General features: G+C 44.8%; 2 protein-coding genes across 2 annotated transcripts; both read left to right on the top strand.

Annotated features, from left to right (window-relative positions):
- Positions 1–233: 233 nt before the first annotated feature.
- On the top strand, positions 234–6,524 carry cnp (2'',3''-cyclic nucleotide 3'' phosphodiesterase). The gene is made up of 4 exons (XM_086175503.1): positions 234–366; positions 2,483–4,765; positions 4,883–5,010; positions 5,201–6,524. The coding sequence occupies exons 2-4, from the start codon at positions 2,521–2,523 to the stop codon at positions 5,654–5,656; spliced, it is 2,829 nt and encodes a 942-aa protein (XP_086031629.1). The 5' UTR covers positions 234–366; positions 2,483–2,520; the 3' UTR covers positions 5,657–6,524.
- Positions 6,525–7,610: 1,086 nt separating this feature from the next.
- aclya (ATP citrate lyase a) lies at positions 7,611–26,319 on the top strand. Its single transcript, XM_086175673.1, has 28 exons — positions 7,611–7,718; positions 10,116–10,296; positions 11,485–11,607; positions 12,800–12,862; positions 12,988–13,178; positions 15,597–15,676; positions 16,205–16,335; positions 17,003–17,121; positions 17,592–17,728; positions 17,802–17,863; positions 17,950–18,067; positions 18,856–19,010; positions 19,558–19,651; positions 20,134–20,275; positions 20,398–20,566; positions 20,656–20,760; positions 20,847–21,043; positions 21,112–21,193; positions 21,277–21,387; positions 21,478–21,605; positions 21,726–21,819; positions 22,599–22,753; positions 22,852–23,002; positions 23,086–23,229; positions 23,972–24,085; positions 24,180–24,262; positions 24,604–24,680; positions 24,762–26,319. The coding sequence occupies exons 2-28, from the start codon at positions 10,138–10,140 to the stop codon at positions 24,854–24,856; spliced, it is 3,279 nt and encodes a 1,092-aa protein (XP_086031799.1). The 5' UTR covers positions 7,611–7,718; positions 10,116–10,137; the 3' UTR covers positions 24,857–26,319.
- The last annotated feature ends 1,273 nt before the right edge of the window (positions 26,320–27,592 follow it).

Consider the following 27,592-nt stretch of genomic DNA (forward strand, 5'->3'; position numbering starts at 1 on the left):
AATCTGTAAACAGTGTGGATAAATATGATTACAAAACAACAGATAATGATTTTGCAATTGCATTGATTATTTCTCTATTTTTTTAAAACAATTTATATCAATGCAAACGAACTCTCACAAGCCTCGATCTTCATACTCAATTTTCTGCTTGTCTTCCGGTCCGGTGTGTGTGTGTGTGTGTAGGGGGGGAGGCGTCGCCGCCCAGGCCGTGGCTCCGCCTCTTTGCGCGCTCCCGGAAACGTTCGGGGCTTTTTCTTGGTGCGGAGCGAAGCCGTGCGCCTGTCTGTGCCAAGGATTGCCTTGTCATTGTACCCAGAGAGAGACGCGTGGTCAGCGGCTCCGCTCAGCTCCTCCGCAGCCTCACTGGTAAGCCGGCGTCCCCCAGCGGACCCCCCCGCCTCCCCTTCACGCCTTTCTGTTTCCTCTTTTTTTTTTGTTAAAACAACAAAAAAACAACTAAAACCCGCTGGATAAGAGTAAATCTGTTTAAGTGAGGAGGGTTTTTTTTGTTTTTTGTTTTATTTTGGGGGGGGGGTGCTGGTTGTGGGTGTGTGAGTGTGTGGGGGGTCAACAAACCAAACGTGGCGCAGGAGATGGCACTGCCCACGCATGGTTACTGTTTTTGTGCTGGTGTGTGTGTGCGTGCGTGGAGGGGTGCGGGGCGCACGCCACTCCCCGCCTTGGCCACATCGTGCTGCTCCCTCAACAGCGGCCACCCTCCTGATGCTCAGTCAGCTTTATTTTTTTTTGTTTATTTCAATTGTGTGCAACCTTCAAGACCCCCCTCCCCCCCTGGGTCTGCGCTAAGTGTCACCAGCCGTTGCGCCTCCGCTGTTTGCGGTGCGGGAGAGAGACGTGCGTGGATTGAACCAGAACACCTCCCCTTCCCCCCGCCTCTCCACCCTTCCACGCACTTGTGCACCCCCTCTCCCCCTTCCGTTGTTTCTTAGTAGCCGTTGTTTGTGTGCGCACCTCGGGTTGTCGCTCCTTGAACCCCCCCCCTCCCGTGCACAAGACGTGGTTTCACGTCGTTTTAAAATCCAGCTGTCCACGCTGACCCACCCACGCCGATAGGGGGCGCTGTGCCCGGAACTGACCTCAACCTCCCCGCCCTCATTGTCTGTGTCGGTGTTTTTTTTTTTTCTTTTTCCTCCCCTGTCCCGAAAGATCCATCTGTGCTCTCGGGGTTTCCACAGTCTCTCCCTCGTCTTGCGTGACGGGAAACCATCTGACCGACCGCGACAGGAATGAGCGTGTCACGCGGATTTTTTTTTTTTAAAAGAAATCCGTGTGCGTGAGGACACGCGGTCTGGAGGAATCCTCTCTGACCGGTCTCCCCTTTTCAGACTAAACCAGGTTACACTCCAACCTTCCAGGATTTTTAACTCTTGAATTCCAGCAGTGGTTCATGCGTGTCAGTCAGCCATGATTTCTACCTGTGCAGGTGAAACACTTGTTGTCCGGCAAAGTTTTAAAAGAAAAAGAAAAAGTATTCAAATTCAAGTCATTTAGAAATAGTTGTTTTTATCCTCACCTATTTAATCGTGTCACTGTCTGCATCCAGACATCTCCTCCTCAGCAGTAGCAGTTTACAGTGGAGAGGACGAATCAACGGCGCTGTTTGTTTATACACACGCTGTGGCAAAATAATCGAAAACAGGCCGGGCCTTTGTTATGACGGATATCTCGAGTATTCAAGCAGCTGACGCCGAAGTGATGCAGCTGAATAAATGTTTTGGACAGGACAGATCTCTGTGTTTCGTGGGATCCCGGTTGAATCTTTGTGAATCGGTTATTCAATGTCAAGCACGAACTTTGAGGTTTTGTGGTGGACACAGTGTAGACCCTGAGAATCAACAGGTCAGAATTGAGAAATCCGTTATTAGCGTTTTGTCCCAGTGAGCACCTAGTTATTCCATCCACTTGTTATCTATATCTCTTATCCTGCCGTCAGGGTCGCGGGGGGGGGTTGCTGGAGTCTATCCCAGCTGTCCACAGGGCGAGAGGCAGGGTTCACTCTGAACCGGTCGCCAGTCAATCCCAGGGCTACAACCATTCCCTCTCTTTTATACATCTTGGCAGATTACGGCCTCAACTTGGCAGGCTGCATGTTTTTAGACTGTGGACGTAAAACCGGAGAACCCAGAGAAAACCCACGCAGGCATCTAGACCTCATACGGAAAGGTCTCTCGTGGGAGCTTTATTGTATTATCAATCTTAAAACACCTAAAATACAGCCAACAAAAGTCGGTTCCATGGTCAAGTGTCTCCAGGTTACACCTGCCGCTTCCGAAAGATGACAAGGTCTGTGTTTTGTTTAGTTTTTTTGGAAGATATCTTCAGTTGAAGCACTGAGAATGATATGAATTGCAATAATATAATAATATCTCATCATGATTTAGTGACTGGATGGCGATGCTTTCTCCAGAAGCTGTTGAATTTTGATCACTCATCTGAGTGCACCATTTCTTTGTTTCCAAAGGTACATGTTTGTGTGTAGAGTCGAACTAGAAGCAAGACATGGATACTGAAAAGAGCACCGAGTTTATAGAGGGGTCAGAGGTTCCACCGCAGGACGCTGTCCTGGAAAAAGAGGCTGTGTCCAAACTGGAGGCGCCAGAGGAATCCGCGGCCTCCGAGGAGCCGCCGGCCGCCATGAACGGCGTTGACACCAAACTAACAAAGTCGATCCAAACGGAGGAGCTGATGGTAAAAGAAGATGCAGCGCTGCCTGTCGAAAGCGCAAAACCAGAGGTGGAGGAAAGTTTGCCCAAAGAAGAATCTGACGTGGTGGCAGAGCAGGGTGAGTCATCTGGAAATGTCCCTGAGCCAGTAGAGGCAGTGGATTCAGAACCAGAGGTAAACCAGCCCGTTGCAGAGAACGTCCTGGAAGATTCGCCCGTGGAGATGCTTCAGGCGGAAGCTCCTGTACCCGAACTGGACGACTCGCCAAATTTCGTCCCAGAGGCGGAGCAGACGCCAGCCGACACGCAGGGTCCCGACCAAGAAGAGGCAGTGGAAGCCGTGGCAGAGCTGAAGGCCACAGGGGATGCTGAGGTAGAAGAGCTGCCTAAAGAGGAGCTGGCTGAGACGGAAGAAACTCTCCTCGAGGCTGCGGAAGCTGCGCCCACAGAGGCACAGGAGTCAAATGAGGATGCCGCTGAGGTGATGGAGGAGCCTGTGGTGGCTGCGGCAGAGGAAGCTGTGACAGAGCAGGCAGCGGTGGAAGAGGCCGTGGCAGAGGAGCCCATAGTGGCTGCTGTGGAGGAGGCCGTGGCAGAGGAGCCCATAGTGGCCGCAGTGATGGAGGAGGCTGCAGCAGAGGAGCCTGTGGTGGCCGTTGAGGAGGAGGCCGTTGTCGAGGAGCCTGTGGTGGCCGCAGAGGAGGAGGCCGTTGCCGAGGAGCCTGTGGTGGCCACGGAGGAGGAGGCCATTGCAGAGGAGCCTGTGGTGGCCACAGAGGAGGAGGCCATTGCAGAGGAGCCTGTGGTGGCCACAGAGGAGGAGGCCATTGCAGAGGAGCCTGTGGTGGCCGCAGAGGAGGAGGCCGTTGCAGAGGAGCCAGTGGTAGCCGCAGAGGAGGAGGCCGTTGCAGAGGAGCCTGTGGTAGCCGCAGAGGAGGAGGCCGTTGCAGGGGAGCCAGTGGTAGCCACAGAGGAGGAGGCTGTTGCAGAGGAGCCTGTGGTGGCTGCAGAGGAGGAGGAGGCCTTCGCAGAGGAGCCTGTGGTGGCCACAGAGGAGGAAGCCGTCGCAGAGGAGCCTGTGGTGGCCACAGAGGAACAGGTTTCATCTGAAGGGGCAGAGGTTGTGGCAGCAGTTGAGGTAGCAATGGAGGAGGCCATGGTGGCCGCGACGGAGGATGTGGTGATGGAGGAAGCTGTGGCTGCTGTGACGGAGGAGGCCATTGTGGCTACGACCGTAGAGGCTGTGATGGAGGAGGCCGTGGTTGCTGCGACGGAGGAGGCAGCTGTGGAGGAGGCTGTAGTGGTTGCAACAGAGGAGGCAGCAGCGGAGGAGACCGCTGTGACCGTCACAGAGGAGGCCACAGCGGAGGAGGCTGAAAAACCAGTTGTAACTGAAGAGGTGAAACCCACAGAGGAAGAGAAAGTGGCCCAACCAGCCGATGAAGGTGCGAATGATGCCGAACCCGCAAAGGAAGAGGACCCAGCTCCCGCCCCTGGCTCACTGTCCTTTGCCCTCCTGGAACAAGAGCAGACCAGAGATACCTTGCGAACATCTCGCACGCTTGTTGTCCTCCGAGGCCTTCCGGGAAGTGGTAAGAGCTTCTTAGCCCGCGCCATCGCAGAAGCCTACAAAGACCACTGCTCTGTCATCTGCGCTGATGACTATGAAATCAAACCCGAGAACACAGAGGCTTCCTCGGATGGATACAAGGCTCTGGATGAGGCCGTGGTGGCCTCCTGCAATACATCCACCGCACTGATAGTTGTGGACGACACCAACCACAGTCAGGACCGACTGGCCCGCTTGGGGGAGATCGCAGAGGAGCACCACCTTATTATGATCTTCTTGGAGCCACGCACAGAATGGTGCGGCGATGTGGCGCAGCTGAAAGAGAAGACCAAACGCGAGCTGGAAGAGGGCAAGTTGGAAGCCATGAAGACACAGTATGAAGAAATGTCCCTCCCTCTTTTCTTCGGTTGGTTCCTTCTTCCATCCGTCCAGGAGAAGGTCAGATGTTCGTCAATGGACTTCCTTAAAACACTGGACACCTTGGAGGCCTTTAAGAAACACACTAGTGACTGTGAGTGTATTTAACTTCATACGTTTCCCTGCATTTTGCATGTCTTGTACAACAGGCTTCAGACTGTCTCAAAACTTTGGCCCGACTACGAGGAAACCAATCTTGTGTTGTGTTCAGTTACAGGGAAAGCTGAAAAGGAAGTGGATCTGGAACAGTACTTTAAATCCAAAGGAAACCTCCATTGCACCACCAAGTTCTGCAACTACGGAAAGGCAGAGGGCGCCAAAGAGTATGCACAGAATCCAGTAAGTATCCAGCTGTCAAACAGCTATCTTGGGTAAAATTTTATTTTTGGAAAATCGCATGACCATAACTTTTGAGTTCCACCTAATTGTAAGGGCGGGGTATTTAATTAATTTTGAGTTTTGTCTCTTGCTGTGAAAATCTAATCTTGTGACATTTCCTCACTATTCCTCATTCCCCTCTGCTCTGTAGGCAGTCAATGAGTTCTATGGTTCCTCCTTTGAGCTGTCGCTGAGCGCTTTCTTTGTCACGCCACGCACCGTGGGTGCCAGAGTGTCTCTCACTGAGGAGCAGCTCGCCCTGTGGCCCGCGGATCCTGAGAAGGAGGCAGAGTCGTCCGCCCCCGCAGCTGTCTCCCCGCCTCTGGGAAGCCGTGCCCATGTTACTCTAGGCTGTGCGGAGGATGTAGAGCCGGTTCAAACAGGTCTGGATCTACTTGAAATCCTGGCTCTGCAGGAGGGAGGCCAGCAGGGGGAGCTGGCGGAGGAGATGGAGCTCGGCACACTGACCTATTATGGTGAAGGAAGGTGGCTGCTCAGTCTCAGGGAGCCCATCTGCGCTCCGGCCGTCTTCTCCAGCTTCTACAGCAGCAAACATGCCGGCAAGAAAGAGCCTGAGAAGAAAAAGAAAAAGTGTACCATATTGTAAACGGCACACCTGAGGATGTGTGGCTTGGGATGAGCGGCGAATGACGATGCGGTCTTATTCTGTGGAGGGTTTGTGTGTTTGTTCAGTATTTAGGGTTTCAGTAATAGCCACCCTAAATCCACAAGCTGTGTGCCTTTTTTCCAAAGTTGATTTGCACCACAACCCCAAATGCCTTCAGTCCCGTTACATCAGATGTCGGTGATCTTACACATCGGAGCCAGAGTTGCAGTATCTGGCTATCAGCTGAGCTGCAAGTAACCGTTTTAGATAATTGTAGTGTAGCCTCCTTCCCATACCTCCAGTTATCTATCTTAGATTCCATGTCCTTTTCAGTGTTTCTCTGCATTCAAATGTGAATGATCAAGTATGTATTTTCATTGCATGCATCTCAGGCTAATGGTTTCAATGCATTTGTCACCTGTCTCTGACAGAATTTTTATGGTTGGTGTGCAGGCTTATGTGTAAAAGATAAGCTGTCATTTCTGTGCAAGTGAAGTGTTTAAATGGCAGGAGGGCCAAATTTATCTATTTGATTTAAATGTATTCCATTGAATGTCATTTATAGAGATCTCTCTTTATAAATCTTTGCACAGTGCAAATGGATCACAGTTTAAGCATTTGTCTGAGCAGCTTGCACTTAGTACTTATCAAATGCTGTGAATCCAAATGTCCATGTTTGGCAATCTTTTCTACTGTGCAAGACTACCATTAATCCCTTTTAACAGCACTTCCCTGTATTGGATTTCAATTTGTATCCTTTGTGACTACTTTTTTGAAGGGCAACTCCTATTTTGTGTAGCTCTTATGGATCACTATTTTTGCACTTGTACACTTAATAATAAAAAAATAACCTGCTTTGCTTCAGTAATGCACTTTCCTGTCTGTTCAGTGCCGACGCCGGCGGCGTATGGTAGTTTTCCCACCGTTTGCGCTTGTAATCCAAATTATTTGCCAGCAGGAGGCGCTGGGTGCCTTAATACTGCTGCAGACAACTAATGGGGAAAATTGGATACCTCCGAAAACACCCAACACCGAATAACTCACGAAAGTTAAAAAAAAACAAAGTTTTTTCTGTTAATCCGTCTAATATGTTGTAAGGTTGATAGGTACATTTTATATCTGTTCAAATGTGACATCGAAGGAATTAGTGTTTTTTTTTCTACAGTATAAGTGACCTTGATATTTTGAGGGCAAGCGCTAATCACACTTGATGTTTGAAAAATTTTAGTGCTCCCAAATCCATGCAATAACTATTAGATTACATTTTTAAATGTTCACTTATTGCAGGAAACCTTAAAAGTTCAATGAGCAGCCAAACCAATAACCCTTCTGATGGTCGGAACAGCCCGAGGCGGCGGATTGGTTGCTTGCTCAATCGAGTGATTTGCTCATTGGCTGTTCTGCGGATAAAGAACTTTTTTTGACCAATCACAGAGCGTCTGACGATTGCTCCCGTTCTCCTCCGCGCAGATACAGACGATGCGTTCAAGTGCTACCCGCCACGCCCCCATTTCGCCCTGCATATCCGAGTATGTTAAACCCAACGTAACGTGGAACACTGAGATCGACGGAAGAAAACAGCGGGTGTTTTCAGTTTGAGGCGCCAAATAAATAGTATTCAAAGAGACAAAAAGGTTTATTACTGTTGCTGCTGTGAAAATGATACAATTCTAAAAAAAAACAAATGTTTAACATGACATCATAATCCATCACACCTATGAAATTATTCAGAATATCTAATTGTGTATTTTGAGGGTAGATAACACCAAAATACGGTGATGCGTTTTAATATGTATACATTTTTTGCACGATTTTTTTTCGTATATTTCGTACAACATTCCGTACGATCCCTGAAGGCAGCAAATACGGCACGTTCCGGGATCAGCCAATCAGAGAGCGGGAGGCATCAGCCAAGGCTGTGGGCCGATTGACCGCCGGGACAAAACCGCCTTCCGTCACCGGGGTTTCGCAGAGCTGAGAGAAGAACCGTCCCATCCAGGCACCGCCACACACTAGCACTCTTGTTTCTTGTTGGAAGATTCATCCCTCCCCCAGTCGCAAGGTAAGTACGTCTTGCTTCGGGATAATATTTAACATTTTCTTTAAGAAACTCAACTGAAATTTGAGTCTTATAAGGACCCTAATGTTGATTCAAACAATGAAAAGGTACACGTATGTTGAAGTTAGCCCGAACCACATGGCCGTTGGACCGGTTTGTGAATGAATAGTTGAGCAAGTGAGTAAATACATGAGTAAAAAAATGTGTGACTTAAACAATTGTATTTTTTTTCTCTGTAATTAAATGGGCAGAATGCCTTTCCTCCAGTAAACTTCGTGCACTTTTCTGCCACCCCGGCCAGTTCCTGTTTTTAAACGCTGTTGAGCATCACCTGCCTGGGCTGCAGCTGCGGAGCTCGATATTTTATGTAATATCGCTCAGCTATATTGAGGTTTGGATCAACAACAACAACCCCAGCTCTCGGATTAACTTGCTCTTGATAATTAATCATGAAAATGTTTTGACACCCCGCCCCCCTCAAAAATAAAAAAAATAAAAAAAAAAACAAAACGAAAAAAAAAAAATTGCAACCAGGGTTGCCGTAACAAGCAGGGACTCTTGTTAAGCAGAAACCAGAGCTTTCAGCCTAATGAGGCAGGGAAGGAGCTGGCAGAGGTGCTCCATCACGACCACGGTGGAAAAAAACAAAAGAAAAAAACAAATACGAATATGACTCCTTGTCAAAACTCCTTTGTGGAAACAAAAATGTCATGCAGCATTTTTTTTTTAAATCCAGATTGTCACATTGCAGTTTTTTCCCCCCAAGCATTTTCAATTGTCTTTTAAAAAAAAAACACAGTTTAATACTTTTATATCTTATCCGTTTCAAAGGAAAGGTCACCCTCAAATCAATAGACAATTTTCGCTCTCCTGTTGCATTAGTAATCTGTCCAGGTGATTTTTGGTGTGAGATGCTCAGAGTAGAAATAAATACCTGCATCTGTTGAAACTGGCATTTGTCTTCTCCTTGAAGCAGCCAGAAAAGCGGAAGACAAATTATTTGCGAAATAGAATGCCCAGACACAGAGGATAATCACTTGAGACAACAGACATGGTTTAACAATTCAGAGCTGGCAATCTAAATTATCAGTCAGGGTAACTCCCAAATTACCAGGTGTCTGTGTAATGTTTAATGAGGTGTGTGTGAGAGGCTGTTCCGTCGGGTCAGTTTATTATTGGTGAAATAAACTGACTTTGCATCCTCGGCGCAAAGAAGGCAGAAATAAAATGCTGTGCTTGGTCCTCCCCCTGGAGATGATCTCACTGGGTGGAGCTGGTGCTGAACAGTGCAAAGGTTATGACAACTCTTCTTGCCATAGTGGGTTTTATAGATGGTCCACTGTTTTATTGAATTAGCTGCTCTCCTCTGGTAACACTTTAAATGCAGGGAGGAGGAGAGGAGTGTGTGTCTGAGAACTAAGTTAAGAATCTCGTAGCTCTCTTTGTCTTAATGCTGTTTTTCAGAACCACTATTTGTGAGTTGCCAAAGTTGAACAGCGTAATTAGCCAAAGAACTCTGTTGCCTGCAGTTACTTTACCCAGCACACATGCCATTGCAGCCTCCGTCTAATTGTTTTAGTGACGAACAAGTACCAATCTCATCCATCCAGACTTTGCCTAATCATATGCATCTTACAGGATCTGGCAAGAAGAATGCAACAGCAGTTGTGCTTGTGCAAAGACACAGAAGCACCCAGTTTGCATCTTGTGTATAATCTAATTTTTCCTGCCATCTTTCTTGATTCTGTTTAGTAATAGGGAATTCCATCACGCAGTTTTTCTGTCTGCTCTGAATATAACCAATGATAAATACAAATGTGCAAGCCTGTCTTTAAATAGACTATTTTTCTGTGTCTATCTTTCTGTCTGTCCTTTTCCTTTCATACATACATACGTACATACATACATACACAATTTTCTAAAAAAATTTTCTTTCCTTAATTAAAAGTGAATTTTGAAGTAAGTAACTCTAATCTATTCTGTAATTGCAGCCTCAAGAAACATTACTATACATAAACAGTTTAATATTTCCATTTAGTCTAAAAGACAAGACTTCCTGATGGCACTGTTTAGAAAATTTATCTTGAAACATGACAGAAGCAAGTCAACCAAGTTTGATGTGTCACTTGGAGGTCCCACAAGTTTTGCTCACACCGTAGTTTTTAATATATCCATCTGGTCCAAGTTTTGTTATTTTGATATCCTGTCAATGTAACAGGAAGTCATTTTGTCATCTGGTTTTGTCAATGAAGTTCTTTTTTACAGTGTAATATTGGAAAAACAAAGCTGTCTTTGACCTCTGGTCGCCTGTCCTTACACCAGTGGTCACATGTTTTTTCTTACGTTTTTATTCATCTGGTGTTTTAATTTCTCCTTTCCATCGCTCTTCTCTCCACTCAGGTCAGTCCAGCCCTAAGCGGCCATGTCTGCCAAAGCCATCTCCGAGCAGACAGGGAAGGAGTTCCTTTACAAGTACATCTGTACATCAGCGGCAGTCCAGAACAGATTCTGCTATGCAAACGTGACACCGGAGACTGATTTCAGTCGTCTGGCGCAAGACCACCCATGGCTTCTCACAGAGGTGAGGCAGCAGGCCAGCTCTGAGAACTAACAATAAGTCCCCGTGAATCCTCTCCTTTGTGTGTTATTTTCCCCCAACTATGTTTGGTCGCCGACGTCAAGGATAGAACCTCTCATCCACTGTTGCATTCTTGGCAGAAGGTTTGGTAATGAAACCCAGATGAGGGGGAAAAATACTGATGCCGTCTATTTCTTAACAAGGACGAGTGACGTGTTCTTTTCGGAAAGGAGTCACAATATCGGTCCAGGTGTCTTCCTGTTCTTGTAATCCCGTTTTAGATCCGCCAGTGCTGCTCTTTGCAGCGTGCTGTTCTAAAGTAGACGGGCTGTGGCGGGAGTTGATTGAATTACTCCGCGACTCCTCTTGCAGGATAAAGCTTCATTCCTCCTGGCTGACGGGTTTTTATATGGAATGTATGAGGAGCAACCAGAGGGCAGATCCAGAGATACGTGATGCGGTAGAATTGATTAGTAAATTGCATTAACTTTCACCCTGTGCATGCTGGCAAGCACCCATATGCTAATGGCTCCACTGCCATAAGTCATTCGCATTGAAGTGAGGGGAGACGGGCTTTAAGGGTAGGTATCGAATGGGACTCTACAGTTGTGTCATCATCAAAAAACACATAAAAGGACGTTATCTATCGTTTTTGGTCACATCTCAGGGGACAAATATTTTTAACCGGTAATTTGCAGATGGGGCCCAGAATTCTCTGGGGGATGACTTCCACTTTTAACGCAGAGCTTTGAAATAGTTTTATGGTAGATGGCGTTTTCACGATTGACTTCATACTGTTCCGACAAATCAAATTCACGACTGCTCAGGAACCTGAGCGCCAGCAGTAATGAGTCCAAGTAGAATGTTAAAAATCAACTTTGGAAATTAACACCTTCTGTGGATTGTTATCAAGACCAAAATATTTAGTCATCCAATCACCCAGCTTTGTATTGGATATCTTTTCATTTAAAAGAAGATAATGAAAACATTGAAAATTGTTATTCTGACATTTGACTGGTACACTACGATACTTGGAAGCAACAATCTACTGGGCAGCGTTTAAGAATTCATGACTAGACAAAATGAAACAGTAAACCTTTCCAGCTGTAAACCTCACTAAATGGGCTAAAAGCCTGAATCTGTGTTCTCTGGATCCTTCTAATGCATAAGTGATTGGCGTTTTCTCTGCAGAGGCTCGTGGTCAAGCCGGACCAGCTGATTAAGAGGCGGGGGAAGCTTGGCCTGGTTGGTGTCAACCTGGACCTGAATGGCGTCAGAGAGTGGCTGAAACCCCGCCTCATGAAGGAGACAATGGTTTGTTTGTTTTTTTTTAATGCTGCACTTTACTGACGACCCCCCCCCCCCATCAGTCAGATTTTATTGTCATCCTCCAGTTTGTTTTTCTTCATCCTCCTCCCTCCCTCTGCCTGTCACACATCTGTGCTTTGCAAGCGTGATTGTGACTGATCGTCTGCGCACGCTGCAGCTGACACCCCCACGAATAAACAGACACTCAGTCTATCCAGTCAGCGCAACGCCCGGCACCAAAGATCCATCACAGCGACGCCGAGACACTGCTGCACCTCATAAACTGAAAATCGAGTTGCACAGAGGAGACTCGGGGCGATAAAGCACTAGAAAAGGGTGTCAGTGTGTGTTCTTGGAACGCTGCAACACAGTAGATCTATTTCCTTTCTGATGAGATGAAACTGTCTGCAGCTGCTTGGGGGTGTAAATCAAAGTAAAAGGATAAAGGGATGTGATATTCAAGGATATAGATTTACTCTTGTTCTCCCCTCATCTAAGCAGTGCACATTTTCTGATAGAACAAAGAACGAGTACTACTCAGTGTTTGACTCCTTACATAAGTCTAATGTAAATAGTAGTTTCATATACCACTTCAGACCGACTTGTGAGCATTCAGTACTTAAACAGGTCAAGGAATGAATAAAGTGTTTAGCCTCTTTTTATTTCACTCTCAACCACACAAATGTATTTTTTGTTTTTGAGGGTTTCACTCAGTCATCTGAACTGGCCTGAGTCCTTTGTATTTCTCTCTCTCAACTGCTATCAACCCTTTTTTCTCTCCTCCCTCCTCTCTTTTCTTCCCCCTCCCCTTCTCAGTGCGGCTGCCTGCTCGCAGCCGGTCTCTAATTATGATTTGCCTGTTGGCCTTTTTGTGCTGGAAAGGCGACTGCTTTACGAAATTGCTATGTTACTGTGGGGGAGGTTTGCCTGGAGTGCTACATAACAATAATTTTATCAATTCATTCATAGCAAATCAATGCCATTGAGTATTCTTAGATTTATTTTTTTTAAATCAGGAAGAGACGCTCTAGGCATTTCACTACCCTTCCTACTCTACCTGCGTTTTCCTCTTTTGTAATTAGGCATGCCCTGAAATGTTTTTTTTTTATAAATAACAGAAATTCACAAATACAAAAACACTTTTTTTCTAAGCTTTCAGCTGCTTGACATACATTTTATTTTCTTGTACAATTCTCAGGTGGGCAAAGCCAAAGGCGTTCTCAAGAACTTCCTCATTGAGCCTTTCGTTCCACATAAGCAGGTAAACAATTCAGTATTTCAAGGGGGAAAGAGTCAGTCAGTTTTGTGGGGAGTCTTAATTCATAGTCTGTTTTCCCCCCTTCGTTTTCCTTTTTGCTCTTTTCAAATCCCTCCTTCATCGCTCAGGAGGAAGAGTTCTACGTGTGCATTTATGCTACGCGGGAGGGGGATCACGTGCTATTTCACCACGAGGGTGGGGTGGACGTCGGTGATGTGGACGCCAAGGCACAGAAGCTGCTGATTGGCGTGGACGAAAAGATCAGTGAGGAGTCCGTGAAGACCGAGCTGCTCACTCACGTCCCGAGCGACAAGAAAGTGTGAGTCATCGCCGTCCATCAGGTTTCCGAGATGTGAGGGTGGGGGGGATGCTGAAAGAGAATGCCCAGCAGAATATCAACAAACAATAACTTGACATTCACTGTTTGAACTGGCCGTGAGGATGATTGTTTCAATGTGCTGTATTTTTAGTTCAGTATTGGGAGCGTCATTCAGGGTGGTGCAGAAACACCTCATTAGAATTGTTTAATCCTGCCAGCAAGGTTATGATAAAACTTGCTGGTAGAGTTGACCTTGAGAGATGGCTCCTACATCACCATCACAGTTTGTCTTTTTGACTGTTAGTTTTTCTGTTTTCAAGAACTAAAACCGACATGTCTGTAGTTGCCTCGCTCTTTTATCAGATTATAAAAATCTGTATATGGAATTCGGTCATGCACAGGTCACAAGGCTGGTTTTTTTTTTTTTTTCAACATTATAATTTTTAGTGTTTGAAAAAGTTCCTGGTGAAGGCTTTTAATTCTACTTCTCTACATACTGTGGATGTAAATACCCAGAGAATATTTAACTTGCAGAATGCAACAGTTTCTTATTGTTTGTTCTCCTCCTGAGGGTTGTTCCCGTGGATGTTTTCTCGCAACTGCCTGACTGGCAGTGATGCAGCCCTCTCCGTCACTGCGGCTTAACACTACAACCTGCAGGGACTATTTTGTTCATGTGCGACATAGCAGCTGGCTGTATCTTCAGGCTAACACTAGCTATATCACGGGGCCCGATGTCCCTGCAGTTGGTCACCACACATGCACACAAAGCTTTTTTAAACTCTCTTTTTTTATGTGACCCTCTTGGTCTTACTTTATTTGAAGTTTCCTCCTGCAGTACCTCCCTTCCCTTAAAATTCAAGAGTGAATTGCTTGCATATTTTAACAAGGTGCAATTTACTTTTTCATTCTTTTAAGTGATGTCGTAACCCCCTCACAGAAATAATGTGTTAGTCTGCAGCAATGACACTCAGTATCTGCTTCGACAGGAAGTGGCATTGCAGCAATTTCATAATGGACTATAATAGTGTCCTCCCTCAGCACTAAGCCAGCATTTTCTCCTATTGATCTTTTAGACCATAAATATGAAATGTTAGAAATTGCGCCCTGGGTTGTGAGCATACTGTGATTTTTAATGTACTATCAGTATTTCTATTAATATCTAAAATCTTTGTTAAGCCACTTGAAAGGATGAGTCGATTCATTACCCTTTCAGATGGTCATTGGTGACACTGCTCTTTTTAATCACTCATTGTGCTGAAAGTGACTATGCATTGGCAAACCAGACAAAACTGGACTGTTTCTTTATTAAACTGAGCACAGGGGAAGAGTGAAATAGCACAATGGGGGAGAGCGAGAGAAGACCTGGATGTTGTTGCAAAGGTTGGGGGGGGGGGGGGTCCATTAGACAAATGACAAACTCCCTCCTCTGCTTCGCCTTTCTTCGATCAGACTCCACCCCCCCCTGCTGCAGCTACATTCAAAGCACGTCCAGTAGCACTTTGGGTATGATACAGTGTCTCACCCCCTCCGACCTCTCCTATCCATCTTTCCTACAACGCTCCCTTGAACTGCTCCTTCCTGTCAGAACTCGCTGTCTTGGCTGACATTGAGTAAGTCTAACACCCCCCCGCCCCACTGCTGAAATTGCTCTGTCAGCCCCAGTTCAGCTCCTCGCCATGTGGAAATTACTCCTCATCCTCCCCGGCACTTGGCTAGTTTTTTTTCCCCTTACCGTTTATAAAAAAGAAAAAAAAGAAGAGAGAGAGAGAGAGAAAGTGTCAGCTGAGTCACTTAGGCAACAACAGGCCGACTCGGTTCCCTGAGCGCTGATGTGCCAGCACTACTGACAGGAGAGACGAGGAGAACAGACCATTGCCTTTCTCCTCGTACAGTGAAATTCGCACTCCGTCTCCACCACTGCCATTGCTTGTCGGTGCTCTTGTTTTGACACACAATGAGGGGGGGGGCATATTAGATTTTCATCCTCTGCAGCAAATACACAGGTGGAGTGGTTCTCTGCCTGCAAATAGTGCTTTATTGATTTTGTCAAGACAAACATCCAACAACCGCAAACACAGTCAAGAAATGTGTATTTGAATAGACAAATACAGTTACCTACACAAAGATATGAACCCATGCAAGAACATGCAGGTTTGCAGTAATGGTGTCATAATCAAATGAATATCCTTAAAAACCCCTTGTGATATTCAAGAAGTTCGTTCCTTCAGACACACAATGCTCCCCAGTTGCATTTTAAAGTGCAATATTAGGGCTGTTGTTGCCTCTGACTATCAAACCACTGTTCAGTTAATTTTGATCCGATATTTAGCTGTTTGATTTCATTTTTCATTTATTTCATGAAGTTTTATCCAGTTTTGGGAGAACTAATTTAAATTCCTTGACCTTCCCCTGCAGGATCCTCGCCAACTTCATTGTTGGACTCTTTAACCTGTACGAAGACCTTTTCTTCACATACCTGGAGATCAACCCGCTTGGTAAATACTTCTTTCTGAGATTCTAACCACAAGACACCACTGCTCTGAATGGGAAATTGTGATTGTTCATTAGCGTCACATTCATAAATACTTTATTTGATTATGAAATTGAGGAAAAAGAGGGGCATCAAAAGGAAATCGGGGAGGAAAAAACATTAATGCATTATAAACCATCGTCTTGGCAGCCAGAGGCAGGGCTTGAACCCGCCACATTTTTAACATCGAGGGAGGAAAAGAGTAAATAATTCATGCACTGGCTGTTTGATGATGGCAGCGCGTGTTTATAACGGAGTAATTGGGCGCCGGTAGACGCCCTCCGGCATCTGTTCCTGTAGATTTTGTCCAGGCTGATGAGGCAGGTTCTCCACTCTTTGAAGTCAGACTGAGCCAACTGTTATGGGTCTTCACACCCCCCACCCCCGCTGTCCACCTCCTGTACCAACAGTAGGGAGCTTGTTGGTCTCCTCAGCCTGAGCATGTCCCATCCCTACCGCCAATGTAGATAACTATGTCTTCCTCTCCTCCCAGTGGTCACAAAGGATGGCGTTTACGTGCTGGACATGGCAGCCAAGATTGACGCCACAGCCGACTATATCTGCAAGGCTAAGTGGGGAGATGTTGAGTTCCCCCCACCCTTTGGCAGGGAGGCCTATCCTGAGGTGAAGAGGGTTTTGGGCAATTTACACAAACATTGCAGTCATAGTTCATGCTAATAAAGGCACAGGTGATATTAGATAGCATGCAATTTAAACTGAAAACATCAATATCTTAACTATTTTCAAACAGGAAAATTCCTTAACATATTTTATTGTGTATATTAAAACAAGTTCAGTGGTATCATATTATCATCATTCAAACTGATTTTTTTTTTATTTTTATTCACCTACACAGAGCTCAATAGTAAACATTGGGTCAAAATAAAGAAATCAGCCTATTTGAAAGTTTTGTGTTGAGGATTTAAAGATTATTTCTCTTTTTGGCCAAAGCACGTAGAGCTTGTCTCAGACAGGATGTCAATGTACCAGACGCCAGCTCTAATTGGACTGATGTGCGTGCGTTGCGGTGACAGCAGGATCCTTTTGATTGGAAGTTTTTCACCCTTGGACACCAGCTGTAGCCCTGATTGTCAAAAACTAGAACAGTTGTTGATCACATCCACACAAAATCACACATATCCAATACGGCCATTCTGCTTCCTTGTAAAATTAGGACTGAATACATCTCTCGCTCTCTCTCACACACACACACACACACACGCTCCACCTCTGCCTCATCACTGTGAGAATATTGTTACCTTGTCACTGACCTATTCCGTGTCTCTTTTAGGAAGCTTATATCGCTGACCTGGATGCCAAGAGTGGAGCCAGCCTCAAACTGACCCTGCTCAACCCGCAGGGCAGGATCTGGACCATGGTGGCCGGAGGGGGTGCCTCGGTGGTGTACAGGTACTTCATCCCCTTGCCGAAATAGGAGAAACAAAATAGGCTTTAGAATAAGAATACTGAGGCATTGCTTTTGAAGTAACCAGCCTTTTATCTACTTATGGCCTAAATGTTCCTTCCCCCTCCTTATAATGATTGCTCTCCACACAATTGGGTTTAGTAGTGGGCGAGCACGCCGGTGATGCAGCAGCTCCAGCAGCTGCCGGCCTAATTGGATCCTTAGGTGTTGCCATTTTTAGCAAGGGGAAGAGGGAGCGGCGTCTCCCCATCTTTGCCGTCTGCTTGGGGACGCAAAGCGTGACGCGCCAGCTCATCAGCCTTGACTAATAACTCCCACCCTACCCCGTTTTGGTTCTGTCTGTTTAAAGTCAAGTATTAATTAATGTTTAAGACATCGCGTTGCTCAAAAGTCCGTGCGTCAGAGTGCACTTGACTCAAGATCCGTGTAAGTGACCTACGTGAATCTCTGGCAGTGACACCATCTGCGACCTGGGCGGGGTCAATGAGCTGGCCAATTACGGGGAGTATTCTGGTGCACCGAGTGAACAGCAGACCTACGACTATGCAAAGACCATCCTGTCTCTGATGACCAGAGAGAAGCACTCAGAGGGTATGAATAAAGCTACTGTCAAAATTAGGTGGTGTTTTTTTTTCCTCTCTAAAATATCTTCTCTGGTTTCCAGGAAAGGTGCTGATCATCGGCGGCAGCATTGCCAACTTCACAAATGTCGCAGCGACATTTAAGGTACCTGTGACTGCCCCGGTGATTTGAGAGGTTCACCATTTCTTACCAAATCTCAAGTTCACTAGATGTCTCCTTGAATTTGTTAGGGAATTGTCCGAGCCATCAGAGACTACCAGGTGCCCCTGAAGGAGCATGAAGTTTCCATTTTTGTGCGGCGCGGGGGCCCCAATTACCAAGAAGGTCTCAGGGTGATGGGAGAAGTTGGTAGGTTCCTCTTCATATCTGGATTATTGAGGCTTCACTGTTCTCTTAAGAGGTGTCTGTTTTTCCTCTTGATACTGAATCAGTTATAATTCAGTAGTTTGATGCAAAGGAAAAGCAGGAGAAAAACAAACACTGGCAACAAGGAACTGGTGCGGCATAATCTCAGGAGCTAATTGTCTCAGTCAAAGTCTGTCTAATAAAAGTGCTTTTTATAACTCCGGTTTATCAGTGTCTGATGACTTCTTGGAACTGATCCACTTTAAGATGTCAGATTACTGAAGCAATGCCGGTATTTCCTTTGTCTCATTACATATAGAATGTTTTGGATGAGACTGCTTTGTTAGTATTGTTTATTAAAATAGGAAGCAAACATTTTTCTTTTATTGAAATCCGGTTGATGTTGCCGCTGTTGTAACACACACATTCCTGTAATCTGCCATTAGTCTGTTGTGCCCAGGAAAGCAGCTCACGTGCCTGCACACACTCACTTCCTGCACACCCGCGAGAATTTATACTTGAGCCATTTCATCTACATGCCTGTATGCGTGAACAAGCAATGCCTGATTACGTTGTTATTTCATAGTCACCAGCCTCGCCATCCGGTTATTTATGTTTGGCTGTTATAATTTTGATCTGGATGAGTCACCTCAAATCTGAAAAAACAGTTGAGGAATTTCACAAGTCCTTTCGGGGTGAGGGTGTGTTTTGGGAGCTCCCTTTTGTGGGAGCACCTGCAGCTTTTCCAAACGCCACACTGATTTAACTGCAAAACTGTTTTCCCCCCTCAGGCAAGACCACTGGGATCCCCATTCACGTCTTTGGCACAGAAACCCACATGACTGCCATCGTCGGCATGGCCCTCGGCCATCGGCCAATCCCCAATCAGCCCCCCGTTGCTGCCCACACTGCCAACTTCCTCCTCAACTCCACCGGCAGCACATCGGTATGACACTCTGGCTCCGCAGAGAAAAATAGACTGTCATGATGTTGTGACCACTCCCCGTGCAAAGAAAGAGAATCTTAAGCAGAATATTTATGTGCTGCCGTCCCAGTTTCTATCTTTAGTTTTTTTTTTTGGTTTTGTTTTAAGCAAGAAAGGGGCGTCAGTTTAAAGTTACTAAGATCCCAGTGGCTTTTTTTGTACGAGAGTCTTTCAGGACATTGTTGACTGCCGTTACTGAAATATTTGTGAAACCAACCGTAATGAGGCATGCACTCTGAATACCCTGAAGCCTCCATTAAGAGTGTGCACGCGCATATTCAGTGCACAGGGATTCACTTACAGGACCGTGCACTTCAGATGTAGTGATACAATTACATTTTAAAGCTCAAAGGTTATCCATGCAGTGGTTATCAATGAAAAAGCTCCTTCTGGGCAACTGAAATCAGGCTTTGTGGTCATAAAATTTATGTAAACATTTAAAGGAATCATAAAATCTCAATTCAGCTTTTAAGATCTACTTGTTTTTTATTTTCCTCCTGTCATCCAGACTCCAGCCTCCAGCAGAACAGCCTCTTTCTCTGAGAACAGAGCAAGAGTCGAGGGCTCACCAGCCAAAAGGGCCAAAAGTGGTGCTCCAGTTGGTGAGAGAGGACACACACACACACACACACACACACACACAGATCTAAGGGGAAATCTATGTACCGGTACTTTGAATCTTTTGAAAGGTTTCCATACATCGGCCCAAAGCTCGGTTCCATGGTTTTTAGATAGAAGCTGCTCTTGTTTGAATTGTTCGGTATTATGGCTCCCTCCTCAGACAGGAAGTTAATCATGCAAATCCAATACACAAATCCTTACACCCATTCATTTTGAAATTAATATGTAACTCAACACGACAACAACCTCTGAATTGATCGCTTTGAAAGTCAACCTGTTGATTCTTTTCAACATTCATGAAAAAGACCTTTTCCCCCCCACAACGTCATGAAGAGTTGCTCCATCTGATTGAAGGAAAAGTATTTTTCTGTCCACTTTTTGCTAAACTTTGAACATATGAATGGAAAAATACAAACCTGAGTAACTTCTATCAATGCTTTCTATCCCTAACTAATCCCTGCAGCCAAGGCAACCACCCTTTTCACCAAACACACCAAGGCCATAGTTTGGGGTATGCAGACTAGGGCTGTGCAGGGGATGCTGGACTTTGACTATGTCTGCTCCAGAGAAGAGCCATCGGTAGCAGCCATGGTCTACCCCTTCACGTGAGCACGCCACCTCTACCGTGCATAATAACTTTTCTCAACTGTCACCGAATCCATATTTAATGTTACAAGAACATCAACGCCGTCCTTTAACTGTGTCTAAATAACGTGCTGTCTTCCAGCGGGGACCACAAACAAAAATTCTACTGGGGGCATAAAGAAATCCTCCTCCCTGTGTACAAGAACATGGCTGATGCCATGAAGAAGCACCCAGATGTGGACGTGCTTATCAGTTTTGCCTCCCTGCGCTCCGCCTTCGACAGCACTATGGAAACCATGCAGTATCCGCAGGTAGAATGCCCCCCCTCCCCCCACACCATCTGGAAGCTGTTCAATGAATGAAGCCCTGAAGTTTAGCCTTTCTGTTCAACTGCTTTCAGATTCACACCATTGCCATAATCGCTGAAGGAATTCCAGAGGCCTACACGAGGAAGATCATCAAGGCGGCGGACGAAAAGGGCGTCACAGTCATTGGGCCAGCAACTGTCAGTCTCTACCTGGTTTCTGCACATTTCTTGGCCATCTTTCGCCTACTCCATCCAGTAATTCTAGGTGTTTGTGTTCTGTCCAGGTCGGAGGTATCAAACCTGGCTGCTTCAAGATTGGGAACACAGGGGGCATGCTGGATAACATCCTTGCTTCTAAGCTGTACCGCCCAGGCAGCGTGGCCTATGTGTCCCGCTCAGGTGGCATGTCCAATGAACTCAATAACATTATCTCACGCACCACTGATGGCGTTTTTGAGGGTGTGGCCATTGGTGGAGACAGGTGTGTGGCGGTCATGATTGCATCATGTGCATGCATGAATTGTCGTGTGACTTTGGATTCTTCAACAGATACCCAGGCTCGGTGTTCACTGACCACGTGCTGCGCTACCAGGACACGCCTGACGTAAAAATGATCGTGGTGCTGGGGGAGGTAAGGAATAAATCCAGTCCTGCCTGTTGCCTGCAGCTCCAGACACTTTTATGTCTTGTGTTATCATAATCCTGTCACTGCAGATTGGAGGCACAGAGGAATACAAGATCTGCCAAGCCATTCAACAGCGCAGGATCACCAAGCCAGTGGTCTGCTGGTGCATCGGTACCTGTGCTACCATGTTCTCCTCTGAGGTCAGAAGGCACTCTGACAATGCTTCCAAATTAGATGAAGGCTAATTAGACAATATCAGTAAGGTTTTCGGACTTATCTGTAAACGCCAGGTCCAGTTTGGCCACGCGGGAGCCTGCGCTAACCAGGCCTCTGAGACCGCCGTGGCTAAGAACAAGGCTCTGAAGGAGGCCGGCGCCTTTGTACCCAAGAGCTTCGACGAGCTGGGAGAGATCATCAAGTGAACACACCGTCATTTCCGCTTCTTTACTGCACGCTAAAAATATAGAACAATCAGTTTTTTTAACCGTGATGGCCTTCAGTTGATCATCGGTCTCATCTTTGTTTCCTTTTTACGCAGAAATGTATATGACGATCTCATTGCCAAAGGAGTCATCCAACCGGCCAAAGAGCTCCCCCCTCCCACTGTGCCCATGGATTATTCCTGGGCAAGAGTGAGTATTCTAAAACGCCCTTTAAATTTTGTACCCATATTTAATATGAACACTCTGTTCTAAGTGCCACTGAATCATTTATAACTCACTGATTTTAGACATAAGGGCACCGACTGTTTATTGATGTTAAATGACTGCCTTTCTAAGATTTTATATTTACAGCTTTGTTTGACCGTAATTGTGTTCATGTATCAGCAGCCAGTTTTGGCCGCTGATACATAAAGCATCATAAATCACAATAGAATGATATACATATTTACTCTAACTTGGCCATTATCATCCGGGTGATAATTATCATCTGTTTTTACACCAGGTTATTAGCAGTTCATAGATCAATTTTTGTTGATGCATGTTGATAACAGATATGCAATTCCTTTGATCCATAGTTTTATTTCATGTATGAAAATATCATTTTAAATCTGTGTTTTTTTCTTATTTTGAATAATTGGCTAATCACTAAGACGTGTTAAAATGCTCCTCTTACACTTGTAAACTGAGTAAGACATGTTTTTTTTCATGTTAATTCATCTTTAGTAATCTTGATGTAATCCCAAGGGCCTAAAAGGGAGCAGTGTTTTTGTCTGTGCTGGCCTGTAAATTATGCACATTGATCAGTAGGCAAATCACATCTACACTTTTTATGTGTGTGTGTGTGTAAGAAAGAAAATGATATACCAGTATAGAACCAGAAAATCCTGTTTCAGTATAATTGATACTCATTTGCAAATGTTATAAAGCAGTACATAAATGTTACCCTTTGGATTTAAATTGTCGCGCAGGAGCTGGGTCTGATCCGCAAACCGGCCTCCTTCATGACCAGTATCTGTGACGAGAGAGGACAGGAACTCATCTACGCAGGCATGCCCATCACTGAGGTTTTCAAGTCTGAAATAGGCCTTGGAGGAACTCTGGGGCTACTTTGGTTCCAGAGGAGGTCGGTCTCAAAAACCCGACCGTGTTTCAGGTCAAACGTATTTTTGGATTAAACCTGGAGCCCCATAATCCTCGCATATTGTTTCCCGCTCTCTGCAGGTTACCAAGATATGCCTGCCAGTTCATTGAGATGTGCCTCATGGTGACCGCTGATCACGGTCCTGCTGTTTCTGGCGCCCACAACACAATTGTGTGTGCCCGCGCCGGTAAAGATCTTATCTCCAGCCTGACCTCCGGCCTCCTGACCATTGTAAGACCTCAGAATTAATATAGACTCTGCGCATAGGGGAAAAAAAAAAAGAAAATCAAAATCTCTTGTGCGTTCTGTCATAGGGTGACCGCTTCGGGGGCGCACTGGATGCTGCAGCAAAGCAGTTTAGCAAGGCGTTTGACAGTGGCATGCTGCCAATGGAGTTTGTAAACAAGATGAAAAAGGATGGCAAGCTCATCATGGGTATTGGACACAGAGTGAAGTCGGTGAGAATCACTGGTCCGCACGGTCTGACCTGAGCTCCTCTCTGAGCACCTGATGTTGGAAGACTTAACATTTAAAACCTGCCAGTATAATGCTGCAAAGGGTCGCTTTTGGAATGTGGTGCAATGCTGCCCCCTTGTGAACTGTGGTCAGTCATTCACTAGAGTCTCAGACATGTCTTGATTGGTTGGATGGCAGCAGGAAATTTCAACCTCTCCTCAGCAAGTCACATAGCCAGTCTCGTGCTCACAAGGATGCATTCGAGCATGAAACACCCCCTGTCATGAGAGATTTTCCACTTCCGGATACGGTTTCGCGTGCTGTGTCTGCGTGTGGTACTGCTGATCTTATCATGGTGACAGTTGAACTGCGGCTGATAAATGTACTTGAGCCCTCAAACAGTGACGGTGCTCCTGCAGCTGGGATCCATAGACTACAGGCTGCACTCAGCTACACAATAGAAATTTAGATTATTTTTATAGTAAAAGAAAATAAATGACTTTTGAAAAAGCAATTTGTTGGTGTAATTCAAACAAATAGAGCCCAAATAATCAGTGTTACTTATGACATCCTTTCTAATCCCTGAATCTCAATGTCACTGATACTTCAGAATGCTAAAAATGTAGGTAGTCGATTACACTACACTTGAAAAATGGATGCAGTCGCAACTCATGAAATGGAGAAAGTTACTAATAGTGGATAATGAATCTTTATTAAAGAGGGTTCATTTTTGTACTTCCTCAGATCAACAACCCAGACATGAGAGTCCAGATCCTGAAGGACTTTGTGAAGCAGCACTTCCCCTCTACCCAGCTGCTAGACTACGCTCTAGATGTGGAGAAGATCACCACATCCAAAGTGAGACTTCACTCCCCATTTTCTCTGGCACACAAAAAAGTTGCCCGCTTGCTTGGTTCAAATGGCCTGATCCTGTTTCCTGTCTCCAATCCAGAAACCCAACTTGATCCTGAATGTGGATGGTTTCATTGGAGTGGCCTTTGTGGACCTGCTCAGGACTTGTGGTGGATTTACAAGGTTTACTACTTTTACTACATTTTCCACTGTAAATTTATTTTTATTATGTCATTTGTCCTTTGATTTTTATTGTATCTAAAGATATGTCTTTTTCCAATTCAAACATTTGAACTTGTAAAGAGATTGAACTTTTAGGACTTCAGCCCCTTTTACTTTGCTATTTTTGAACACCTAGTTTTACCTCTCCTCTAATTGGTCTTCTGTTCGCATTATTCTTGTGTATGTATTACCGTAATTGACCTCTTATAAATCTCTAAACCACACCTTGAATTTACTTCTGAAATGTACTATGAAATAGAACCACTTTCATTGAGGTTTGGTATTTTTCCACTCGTTCCTAGGGATGAAGCTGATGAGTTTGTGGAAATCGGAGCTCTGAATGGTATCTTTGTGCTGGGGCGCAGCATGGGATTCATAGGTGAGTTTTACAAAAACGTGGCTTTCTGCAAGCATTTCATCCTCTCACACACATCACCGCCTGCATGCCGTGTCTTCCCAGGTCACTACTTGGACCAGAAGAGGCTGAGGCAGGGTCTGTACCGCCACCCCTGGGACGACATCTCCTATGTGCTCCCAGAACACATGTCCATGTAAGCGGCAGGAAAAACCCAGGGAGGCCTGTCCCGGGTGTGAGCTGGCCCCACAAAGCGTTAGCGTATTGTAGAGGTTAGTGTAGGATAGCTGTAAATGCTTCTAGTTTTGGAAACTTGTTGGTGCCGCCATTCTGTGAAAAGTGGCATTGTGCCAGTGTCAATGGATCCTGCCAGGGAATGTGGGGATTTGATGGGATGTGTTGATGGGCTCAGATTAAAGGGTCTGGTGAGTTAACACAACTATGGTCCAGGAGTTGAATGCTGGTATATATTCCAGATTATTGTTGTCGCTGTATTAACCGTGTGTGTGTGTGTGTGTGTGTGTGTGTGTGTGTGTGTGTGTGTGTGTGTGTGTGTGTGTGTGTGTGTGTGTGTGTGTGTGTGTGTGTGTGTGTGTGTGTGTGTGTGTGTGTGTGTGTGTGTGTGTGTGTGTGTGTGTGTGTGTGTGTGTGTGTGTGTGTGTGTGTGTGTGTGTCACTGACTTTGGTGTCTTTGTGCAGCTCTCCTCACTGTGCCAATTGGGAATCAATAACTCGTTTAACAGGGTGATGATGTAGTGCAATATTGGCTGTAGTATGAAAACCCACTGTAGAAAACAGCATTATTTATGTATAATGGTACTAATTATGTGAACTAAACTGTAAGAGAATGTTCTAGTTTTGGATTTATGTAATATTTTTGAAACAGTCTGCTTTCTGTTGCAAAAAGGGAACATTTTACTAGTCATTCCAGACGTCAGATGCATTTCACTGTTCTTGGAAATCCTTTCTTTCTCTTGGTGGGAAAATGTTATAGGCAATTTAAGTTTTGGTGTGAACTAATCAAATGTTGGGTTTTTGTTTTAATCCTTACCCAATTATTTAACTAAATGCAGATCCCTTCCCAGACCTGGGAATATATATGTATGTATAATACAGCACTTTCCTTTGTTCTGTCAAGAGGTCTTGTGCCTTTTTATATTGAAACCAAAATCCTCTGAAAACTACAAGAAATAACTTAATTTTAATGTATGTCAAAAGATTTATTATTGGTGTTTTACGGTCATTCCGTGACCAGTCTTTTAACCCAATGACCATCGGGCAGTCTATTCCTCACAAAATGTTCAAACCAGTTAATGAAATATCAACTCTTCTTGGAGAACACACAGTCAAGATGACATGATAAACCTGAATTTTACTTGTCTATTTGCAAATAATTAGACCGTGCAGGACAAAATATCCACTTCTGAAATTTCCGATGAAGTCACACGGTTATTTCTTCCCATGAGGGATTGGTCACGGAGGATCATTTAAAAAAAAAAAAAAAAAGAGGCATTACCAGTATAATCAGCAGCTGTTGTGAAACTGTAAACTCATATTGGGAACAACAAAGGACCTCACCAGTGTTTGTGTTTCTGTGTGAATTCACTGAGTCTAAGTCATCATGTGTAGATCGCCGGGTTACTGAATAAAATGTGATCAATGTCATTGTGTTGGTGTCGTGTTGTAATGTGAGAAGGGATCTCGTAAATAAAATATTATTTATATCATTAAACTGTCAAACTAAAAACATGAAGAAAAACCCAAATTAATTTGGGTTTTCTACCTGACCATAGTCAATGCCTAATATTTCACAGATGTGTATGCAATACATGTCAGTTCACCTTCAATTCATACAGTGATTTGTATCTGCAAATGTTAACCTTGTTTGATAGTTTTACTAAATTGTATGGGTGAAGTGACATACACGTGAGGATTTAGACCTATACATAGACTGCTCAAAAAATAAAGGGAGTGTAGTGTGTTTTTCCACTTTAGTTTGAGTGTGATTCCAAGTCCAGACTTCCATGGGTTAATACATTTGATTTCCATTGATAATATGTGTGATTTTGTGTGAACTATGTGAACAAGGTATTGAGTAAGAATATTTCTTTCATTCAGATCTGGGATTTTTTATTTTAGTATTCCCTTTATTTTTTTGAGCAGTGTATATTAGAAAACTCCGGGTCGACAAATGTTTACACACTCCTCAAAGCTCAAGGCACATGTACTGTACTTCATTATTTAAATCCAGCTTGTTCTATTGCAAATATGAGCAAATCTCTCTCTATGTGCATACATGTATTTGTGTTAATTTCAATGCGTTTGATAATTTCATGGGGCGGGGGAGAGGGGGGGGTATTAGGCTTCGGCAACTACGCCTTTCAATAATATTAAATAAATAAAATGGATGAAACACTGAATCACTTGTTGGCACAAGTTCGCCTCAGAGTGCAGGGCCGCCTCGGAGCCATGGAGGCAGTGGCGACCCCGGAAACATGTTGTCGACGTCAGACGCTGTGACTCCTTTCGCCTACTGCGCATGTTCCTGAGTATTTCGTCTGAAGTTGGTTCCGCACTGTAATGTGCGCGCGTCTCTGGCCCCCATAATTCGAGAAAAATGCATAACAATTTAAAATAAGTTATCTCTAAACCCCAAGGGGAATAACACGATGGAGAAATTTGAGATTGTTTTCAAAATCATTTCTGATTTCTGGATGACATAAATGGAAATGTGACGCCATCCGATGTTTTTGAAAAAAATAGACATCTAAAGATAATTGATAACTCGATTTACTTTTGTTGATGACATTTCAGCAGTGTGAAATGCGCTGTTTGTAACCAGTAAATAATGCTTTCAATTTTTTTTTAAATCCCCAACTTCTTCATTCTTTCCTCCTCTGCACTCTCACTTTAATCATATATCAAATCTCAGCACC

This window comes from Fistularia commersonii, chromosome 28 (assembly GCF_037954325.1).
Source record: "Fistularia commersonii isolate RoL2024-O1a breed Wild chromosome 28, RoL_Fcom_v1.0, whole genome shotgun sequence".
In the NCBI taxonomy this organism is placed as follows: Eukaryota; Metazoa; Chordata; class Actinopteri; order Syngnathiformes; family Fistulariidae; genus Fistularia; species Fistularia commersonii.